The 9,942-nt window shown below is 49.5% G+C and overlaps 1 protein-coding gene across 3 annotated transcripts; it reads right to left on the reverse strand.

The window, feature by feature from the left end:
• Positions 1-3,030: 3,030 nt before the first annotated feature.
• Positions 3,031-8,671, reverse strand: PDP1 (pyruvate dehydrogenase phosphatase catalytic subunit 1). 3 transcript variants are annotated; one of them, XM_054167196.1, is made up of 3 exons: positions 8,585-8,671; positions 8,046-8,080; positions 3,031-4,909 (listed from the first exon to the last, which is right to left on the reverse strand). In XM_054167196.1, exons 2-3 carry the CDS (start codon positions 8,074-8,076, stop codon positions 3,258-3,260), a joined length of 1,683 nt encoding a protein of 560 aa, XP_054023171.1. In that variant the 5' UTR covers positions 8,077-8,080; positions 8,585-8,671; the 3' UTR covers positions 3,031-3,257. The 3 variants fall into 3 exon arrangements, with proteins under 3 accessions (XP_054023171.1, XP_054023172.1, XP_009901245.2); XM_054167197.1 differs by lacking the exon at positions 8,046-8,080 and having other exon boundaries at positions 8,585-8,665; XM_009902943.2 differs by lacking the exon at positions 8,585-8,671 and having other exon boundaries at positions 8,046-8,106.
• Positions 8,672-9,942: the final 1,271 nt, after the last annotated feature.

Here is a 9,942-nt window from a genome sequence, read left to right on the forward strand (position 1 = left end):
TCCAGTTAGTTTACCACCAATGCATTGTCACACCACTTTCAAAGGCAATCTAAAATGCTGATGTGCAGACAGGTAACCCCTTCTCAGGGTTTAACCTGTTACAATAAACCAGTTTGAAAGAGACCTTCAAGATCATCATGTCCAACCTATCACCCAACACCACCTAATCAACTAAACCATGGCACCAAGCACTCCATCAAGTCTCCTCCTGAACGCCTCCAATGATGGTGATTCCACCACCTCCCCAGGCAGCCCATTCCAATGGGCAATCACTCTCTGTGTAGAATTTCCTCCTAACATCCAGTCTGAACCTTCCCTGGTGCAGCTTGAGACTGTGTCCTCTTGTTCTGGTGCTGCTTGCCTGGCAGAAGAGACCAACCCCCACCTGGCTACAACCTCCCTTCAGGGAGTTGGAGAGAGCAAGAAGGTCTCTCCTGAGCCTCCTCTTCTGCAGGCTAAGCAACCCCAGCTCCCTCAGCCTCTCCTCACAGGGCTTGTGCTGCAAACCCCTCACCAACTTTGTTGCCCTTCTCTGGGAACATTCCAGCAAGTCAGCCTCCTTCCTGAGCTGAGGCTACAGTCCACAGCTCCATAGCTTGGATCATGCTCCTTCATCTGCAGCACAGCTCCTGAAGGCACTCATGAGATGATGTGACCTGAGGCACAAGGGATACCGAGGGCAAGATGTGAGACTTGCTGCCAGGTGGCGGCAGCAGCAGCATGCCTGATGCTGCTGTTCAAGCCTCACAGCGGCGACTGTGCGCTTTGCAAGCCCAGCCCTGTTGCCATTGACACTTTCACTTTGGACGTCGGCTCTACTCACAGCAGGGACTGCACAACAGAGCACGGTCTTGAAATACAAACAACTGAAAGGCTCCAGAAGAGCTACCACAGTCAACATCAATCCACTGCACCTGGATTTCTGCATAATTGATCATTTTATTGGAATCTGTTAAAGGGTTTGTTCAGATGACCTGTTGAGCAGGCAGTTATGCTGCTTCTGTTCTCTGCATACATACTGAGCAAGTCTCCAAGCAATACATAAACACCATTTTGTCTGACTCCACACCTATGCACCTTGACTCCAAAAAGCAGCTTCTCCTCAACAGAAGTTGTATCCATGGGAGCAATGCTCATGTCTTCCAGCTATGACTTGTACCAAAATCCATACCAACCATCACAGGTTAAATACATCAATACATGTAACAGAGCTTTACCAGTTTAAAAAACACAAAGTAAGAAAGTTAAATACTGCAACAGCTTAGGTACAGACTGCATTGAAATGACAGAACATGAAAGTCTACTGACCTAGAAGGCAATGACAGTCACCAAAACACACAGAAGCAATGTCAACAGCCAGCCACTTGTCTAAGCATTTCAGAGTTCCCCTTTTCCCTTCAAATAAAGAAGGGCTGCACACATCTTGAATGTGAACTCAGGTATCATTAACCTTACAGCAACACTGATCCTGGTATTTTAAGGCTGGATAAAGAGACAGACACAGAGCTGCAGGCCACAAGGTACATATAGCATCAGTGAGTTTGAGGAGCCAACGTTTACTACAGCACAGGTTCATTGTTCAAGTTAAGTGTACCCCAACAGTAGCATTAATTGGCAATGTTTGAGTGGAGGAGCAAAATGTCACAGTACCCATTTAACCAAAACAAATTAACACTTTAGAAATGGAGCTTAATTAGCTATGATGAAGGCCAGGGTGGTATTTTAAATGAAACCCCTTGGTGAAGTGAAAAAGCTGACCTATCCTTGTTCTCCAGAACACAGGAATCAAGTTACATGTGCTCAGCACTCAAAGGCTGGCTATTTCAGCCAGCCTTTGAGTTTTTAACCCAAGGGCAGGTTAAAATAAGTCTGTATACAATGCAACATACCTAAAATAGCTGCAATGACGACAGATCGATTAGTTGCCAAGCCCTGGTTTTTAAGGTGACGAGCCCAGCAACTTCAGGCACACAAGTTACAGCCAATCTTTTCAGTTCAAATTCAGCCATTACAACCCAGAGACCAGAGCTTGCTCTGTGGTAGTGTTCTGGACTTGTAAGAACATGCATATACCAGCTGTCCAGAAATAGAACTGCTAATGAAGAGGTTGCCAGAAAAGGCCATTGAACATACACATGCATGCCAATTAGTTTCCCCAACTGAAAGACTATTTACAAGCCATATTTAATGTCTAGTTTTCAAACTCAACTTAGGAGTTCAAGTGCAAGACACCCAGAATGTGACATCTGAAACAGCCAAGGTGAATGAGTGCAAACTGCAAAGCCACCAAGAGGGTAGCAATGACTTCTTCCCAGATGACAATTTACTCCACAGGTAAGTGAACAGCAAACAGGGGGGAAGCCCATGAAGGACATGGCTCTCAGGAAAGCCAAGTCTTGACCAACTCCACTGACTCAGGGAAAAGTGTGAAAGCTTCTTCATACAGCAAACTGAAGCTCTCCACCAAGTTATCTGGTGTCTTAATGCATGTTGCCATGTATTATTGCCCTACAAATTGTGCAGAGGCCCACAGGCAATAAATTATTGATGCCCAAGAAGTTAAGTTACCATGCATAAGATATGATTAAGCTGTAGCAGAACCTCAGGTATTGATTATGGCTTAGACCTGCATTGAAAGTCAACACTGAAGACAAATATCCTGAAGTGAGTGACATTGTTGATATGAAAGTCAGACAACTTTGTTACACTGAAGACTTGAAGTGACCTTCTGCTTAGAAGAAACAATAGACAATGTATTCACAAATAACCAGGCCTACTTTGCAAGAATTAGCCCTGTAAGGATTCAACAGTACTCCTTTTTACTCAACCTTTTAAAGATACTGAGTAGGTATTTACAGATATTTATAACCAGGCTGTTGACCTTCAACAGCCAGCTCTTCAATAGGTAAATTCTTCATCCTCCTTCCCTCCCTCATCCAAATTTGCCAAATTCAAGGCATTGCTCTAGCAGCATTCATAAACATCAATAGTGCAAAGTTACTACAGAAACCTTCCCTCCCCCTTCCCACCCCAAGCTGTGACAGCCTCCTCAACTTTGTATTAGGCCAACAGCACTTCCCACGTGTTTAGAGCTCTGGGGGAAAGCAGGAACAATAGATATGCTGAATCCAGCAAGAAGCCAATTTGTTTGCCGAGGGTTTTTGGGGAGATGGTATTGTTGGGTGGTTGTTTTTTGTCTTGCTGCTCATACTGGCCATTGTTACAACTCTGGTAACTAGCTCCCTCCGTGCAGTAACTCACAGCTCCTCGTTTTGACAGGCACCTATCATGTGGGAGTTGAACTGCACCACAATAATAGTCATGTCATCTCTGTACATGCGAGCCAGCTCCTCGGGGAGGCTGAGCATCTTGGAGAGCCGCTCGTGATCCACGGTGCCGAACTCGTTGTTGCCCACCGCGTGCCGTATCAGGTGAGTGGCTGCGTTCTGATCTTCAAACACCGAGGAGAACCTCGCCCTCCGTTCCGCCAAGAGGCCGTGCATCTGTCCCAAAGTTACCTTATAGCCACCAATGGCGATTGGCTCCTGATGGTGAACGCCAGTGAGGTACTCCCCTACGATCCTCGCCACGTCTTGCCTGTGCATCGTCTCCCACAGCCCGTCGGTGGCCAACACCAGGAACTTATCCTGCGGCCGCAGTCTGTGATAGATGACTTCCGGCTCGGCTGTGAGGTAAGGAGGAGTGTGATAGTTTGGAGGAATAAACTTTGTGTATTCATTGTCATTCAGCTGGTCTGGGCCTGATTCCACCACCCTTTTCTGCAGCTCAATACTCCATTTAAACTTCACGTCACCAAAGGCTCTGAAAGGCATCAGGAGGCCCAGGAGGCGATCCTGTTTCACCAGACTCTTCTCTTCAGCCTTCGGATGCTCCGTCTTCACGCGCTCCACTTCGCGCTCGTTTTGCGCGTTGTGGTCATAGGACAGGTTAAGCGCAGACCAAGAGCCGTCCTCTTCCTGAACCCCAAGCATTGCCCTACTGTCACCTGTGTTTGCAACGTGCAAGTCAACACCATCCACGTGGGCCACGCAGGCAGTCGCCCCAGAAAATGCTACTCGCAGTACCAGGTAGTTGAGAAAAGAATTGGGGTCTCCTACTTGGGCCTCCAAAGAAATATCATTATCAAGCCTCTTAAAAGCATTAATTAAAGCTTCTTTCACATCAGTAGTCTCCCCGCTGTTGAGATCGATGAGCTCCTGCCAGTAAGTTCTTAGGCTATTGAAATAAAGCTTGGAAGCTTCTTTGCTGAAATAATCATTAGGATGCTTGTGCCACTGTAGAATGGGCAACAGAGCTCTGCCACTTTCCACAGCGTTTTCTATTTCAAGTAAAGTCTCATGAGGTAACAAAGAGACAGCAATGTAGTAGAAGAGTCTTTCGCTGACAGCTTGAGCACAAGCACAACCTGCATGGCCATCAAACACACCCAGAAGCATCCCTCTGGTCTGTAAGCACGTGGCAGCACTCCTCCGGTCTTCTATTGGAGCATTGGCAGGTAACTGGTTACTATCAAAGCCAAGGACAGAGCTCACATTTTTACCATCAAATTCTGGGACTTTGAAGCTGTATTCATTTGCCTTCAAAATGCTGTTGACCTGGGGAGGAGTGAGGTAAAACCTCTGCGGTGTAGAAGCATAATCCCGCGTGTGAAAAAAGTAATTGAAGTCCTCCTTGGGCCTACAGAGCGCTGCAAACTTCTTCTGAGGGGCACATCTGAAGTGACTGTGAGCAAAGTGGGAGGACAAACAGCAGAGGTGTCTGTGGTGGCAGTAGCACACAGTGCTGCATAGTCTGCTAATCTCACAGTTACGAATCAGTGGGTACAGATGAGCTGGTGCTGGCATGGCATCAGACAACAGTGGCAGCCTGGAGCTCCGGACTGGAATTGCTGAAAGACAAGAGAACAACTACACTTAGGGGGACAGCAAACAGATTTACCCCAGAACTCTGTGTTAAGACACTTACAGCCCCCTGAAAAAGTTGACTATACAGAGCTCAAAGCTTCACAGGTCTTTAGAAAAAGGCATTAAGAGGTAATTGTTTACAGACACTACACTGGGCTGTAATGAAAAAGCTACACCATTCTCAAGTCTGTGCTGAAGTAGTTCTTATATCCAGTCAAACAGCAGGCAGAAAGTGAAAACATCATCCAGACAAAGCAGCTTCAAACACAGAGTAAGACAGTTAGCATGGAGCATTCTACAGTACTGCCATCTTCCACAAGAGTTTTGTCCTCATTTCCCAGCTGACAGAGCCAGATGTGGCACAGAAGGGAGAAAAAGAAAACACCTCAGTAAGAGTCAAGAAAAAGCTTTGAGATGACATACAACTGGATTTAAGATGGTTTAGATGATAAAGACAAGCAGCAGGTCACAGACAGCAGATACTCTTAAGGCTGTAAGGCAGTAGCAGATTTTGTTTCCTCTTCTCCCTTTCACATGTAAAACTTGAAGCTTCCATAACACCATGGTGGACACGTACACAACAGGCACAGCAGCCTAGGCAGCAATTTTGAGCTTATCAGATAAAAACACAAGAGGTTGAAAGCAGAAGAATCTCTCCTACTACCTAGATCAGTTGATCCAGCAACCCCAGTAAATATTAGGCCTGTAAATTGCTCAAAAAAGCTACTCAGTTCAAGGACTATAGCAAGATGTGTTTGCCTCGCTTGGAAAGCTCTACACAGTCTAAAGCTACTTCAGTGTTAAGACAAACTACTAACTCATAAGAGAAAAGCATCCTACTGCTTCTTGCCACATCTAAAAAGCTCTCCTTCAATTCTTGCATTCCTCTGGAGAAAGACTAATCTAACATTCTCTTCCTTGTCCCCATTTCCACACCCAGTCGCAGAACTATGCGAGTGCCTCATTATCAGGAAGTCTTTTACAGTGTCATGCTTGAGAAAGCAATTCCATAGTGGAAAAGAAGTTGAACTGTGTCTTCTGTGAAGTACACCCTGTTAAGGTCAATTCAGTGTTCATGTCATTTTTTATAGTCAAGTTTGATCATAAAAGCTTCTCAAAGACCACTACAGATTACCTTGTACAAGGCCTACTGCAGTCTAAAGCCCTAGTCTAGCAGCACTGCTGTACCTCAGATTGAATTGTTCTACTGACCAACTGGATACTGCTGTGCAAGATGCTCCAGTCACTACATTATCATCATTTAAGCCAAGCAGGTGCATCAGTATTTCAGATGAGAGACAACCCCTACAAAATATGCAATACACCCCACTACTCAATCTAGATCATGCAGCATAGGAAGAATTTGCATTATGCAATCACCCCATCCTGTAAGCTTTCCACAGCTCCTGACTGAGGATTCTGATCACCTGGAGCAGCTGAGAAGTGTCTGGAAATACCTGAAGCTTCACTCCATTCTCAGTGTTTCAAGAGAAGGAAGCAAGTGTCTTCCCTCCAGGCCTGCTTGTTCTCCCTAAGTACCCAGGAGTGGAGCCTGTCTCTGTTACAAGATAACAGATGCTGAAAGCAAAGCAGAATTCCTCTCTCTATCCCTCTACTGGCTTCCTAGTAGGAACAAGTGACTGTCAACATTGACTTACATTGGCAAGAATTCTTGTTCACTTCTCCCACCAACTGCTATGACTGAACAGGGCACATTTCTATTGTTCAACCACAAGGAGCAGCTCTAGCTGGAGTCCTGTGGACCACAGCCAGCTGTCCAGACACTTAGCAGCAGTGCATTTGTTTGAACTTCCAGATGCACACCAAATTTATGTCTGCTTCCCACTTCTGTTATGCCATATAGAGGTAAAGCCTGGGCTGGAGAAGTAGACAACAATTCAAAACACAGATTGTTTTTCCAATTCTACTCACTGCCTTTTAATGTTAAGACAGATATTTTGGTTAATTTCTTCACACACCTCCAAGCAACAATTCTGCTCACAGAGTTGTACTGCTCTAAGAGATACACCTAGCCCACAGCACCTTGGATTTGGTGATGGTTTCCCTTTCAGACTCCAACTGAATCAAGTTCTCCTGACTGCTAAGCATTTGTTCTTGGGGCTGACCCACACGTGGTGCCACAAGTGTTCTGACACTTTTGCTGCTGACCCATGATGAAGCAAAAATAACAAATGTACTGCTGTTACAGTGGCTCTGCAGTGCCACCACTGAGTATTTAGCTGATTTCTTCCCTTTTTAATCATTAGTTTATCAGATGTTACATGAAAGCCAAGAGGAAGCAGCACTCAGCCTCAAATTTTCCATGGCCTGTATCCTTTACAGTAGATCCATGTCAGCTTAAGGCGCCAGTCTGCTTCACACTCCAGATTTAATCAGTCCTGGGGGATGCAAGTAAATGAGGAATTCCAAGTTTGCCAACTTGAAGTGAAGTTATCTTCAGTCTCCCTATTCATCCCCACTACCACAGATGCCCCAAATATAACCAGACACTCCAAGCAGTCCTTAATTACTTCAAGATCCCCAGTTCATTATGTTTGATCAAGAGATTAAAGTGAACAAAAAAAAAGAAGAGATTAAGTATAAATTTTAAAATCCAATCAAGATTTGCCACGAGATTAGATTCAAGCCAGTATTAAACACTTCTCCAAGCCCAGAACTGGGTAAAAATGCTACTTTTCAGTCTACAAATGTAATACTGCCAATAATGAGCAGTTTATAGGCAATTTATGGATTTTACAGTAGTACACCAATAAAACAGAAAAAAATATTTCCCTCTAATAACAGCCTACTAAGGCAAACCCATGCTGCACAGGCAAGGTCCTCCAAAAACACCTGCCAAGTGGCTTCAGCTCAAACCACTTACCCAGGTGTCTTTCAAACACAAGACAGACCTGAACATGAGAATTAACCTGCTGGAGAGGAGGGGTGGGGAGGAAGAGGAGGAGGAGGAATAGCCTTATTATTATGCAGCACAAGCAGAACCGTTAATTCTTCCCTCCGGCCAGGCCTCAGCCCTCGAACACGTCCCCGCCTAACAACCCCCTTCCCGGGGACCCGTCCGACCCCCGAGCCCGGCGCGCACCGGTGCGAGATACATACCGATCCGCCTGGGCCCAGGGCACACACACATTCTCCTGTCACAACAAGAGGCCGCCAACATCCACAAAGCAGAAGCCCGGGGCGGGGGGCGGGGAAGAAGCAAGGCAGAGAGTTTGTTAGAGAAGACGGAGGGCTCCGACACGGAGAAGGACGACAGAGAAGGAGACACGCACACACGCTGCCTGCGAGCGACAGGAGCCGCTGCCACCCGCCCGGCGATGGTGGCGAGCCAGCCCCGCAGCGGCGCGCCTGGAGCAGCCCGCGGAGCTCGGCGGCCAGCGCCCACCCCCGCCGCTCCACTGGGCACCGAGCCCCACGCCTGCCCCCCTTCTTCCTTCTGGCAGCGGCGAGCTCCTGCTCCCACTCGCCGCGGGCAGGGCCCACCCGCGGGGGCTGGGCGTCGCCACGGCGGAGACCGCTACCCCCTCAGGCGCCGAGCGGCCCCGACATGGCCGCCCCTCCCAGCCTCCCGCCCACCTCCAGCACGACCCCCGCTTGCTTCTTTCCCTCCCTCCGCCCCGGGCCGCGCGGGCACAGACCTGGCCCTTTCCCGAACGGCTCAGGCCCGTCCCCCGGGCGGAACAGGGAAGCGGCTCCAGGGACCGAACGGCCCAAGACGCGCGCACACTCGCCCCTCCCTGCACCCCAACCGCCTCCGCAACCGCCTCTCCGCCCGCAGCGGCCGCGCCGCGCCTTATAAAGACCCCGCGGGCCGCGGCGCATCGCCCATTGGCTGCTGAGGAGAGCAAGGAGAGCACGTGACGCGGAGGCTCGGCGGCGGCTGAGGGAGAAGGGGGGCGTTGCGTGCGCGCGCATTGCGCAAGGGCGGGAAGGCGCGAACGCGCGAACGCGCTGGGGGCGTGTGCGTGAGGGGAGCGCCGCGGCCGCCCCGCGTTCCTCCCTCCGCCGCGCTGCTGCCCCTCAACCCCGCTTCAGCGAGGGAAGCTTGGGGAGATGAGGGCCCCTCCTGAGGGAGGGTAGGCGGCTGAGGCGCGGCGAGAGCGGGCTGCCCTGTGACGCTCATCGCCGGGCTGCCTACCCGGCCCTCGCCTCCTTCTCCTCGTCAGCCCAGGGTCTGAGGCAGAGGTGAGGGCTGTGACGCCGGCGTCTGACAGCTCCTCCCGGGACGCTGCACGGATGTCACAGGTGGTTACCAGCGATTCGCAGGTGAACACCGGGCGAGCGCTGTCCACGGCCTCTTGCTGACAGCTGGCACGGCGGCGAGGAGCGGAAGGGGGAGCCGCCGTGCCTCGTCCTGCAAGCGTGGCCTTGCCGCCGGTCCGGCAAGCTGCCCCCGTGCGCCTTTGACGGGAGCCAGAGTCAGCTGAATTCTGCCTGTTAAGGAGACTGACAAGGAAATGCCTGCGGTAGGGCCTGTCACTGACTCGGAGTTGATTGTGAAGGGTGGTACATAGCGAGGAGGGTTCCCTTTAAACGTGGGTGAAGTGCCTTCGGCAGTCACAAAGCACATTACCTCTTCAGGAGAGCTCTGCGGGGCGGGTTTGTCTCTGGGGGTGTATTTTTTATTTGCTTCCTGGTGTGTTCCCTCTTCCCCAGAACCACTCCGGGCAAAGCAGCCTGCCGTGCAGTGCAAGCAGGCAGGGACCTTTCTGCCCTGCGCTTCTGAGAAAGCCACCCTTGGTGCTGCTGCCAGCAAGGAAGGGTTTGAGGGCAGAGCCTACCAGGAAGGACCTGCCCTTCCCCAGGAAAGCAACGCCTCTTGTCCCTGCCCCTGTGGCAGGAGCCCAGCCTCCCCTGCTATCATTTCTCACCCCTCTCTTAGATGCAATCCTGTTCCTGTTTCACAGCTCTAGGGCAAACGTTCCCTTTTGAGATAACTTTGATTCAGCCTTGTTCTTCGTGTAAAATTTTGAGAGGACAGAAATTCAGCAGTGTT

The sequence above is a fragment of the Dryobates pubescens genome, chromosome 14, assembly GCF_014839835.1.
Source record: "Dryobates pubescens isolate bDryPub1 chromosome 14, bDryPub1.pri, whole genome shotgun sequence".
Classification (NCBI taxonomy): Eukaryota; Metazoa; Chordata; class Aves; order Piciformes; family Picidae; genus Dryobates; species Dryobates pubescens.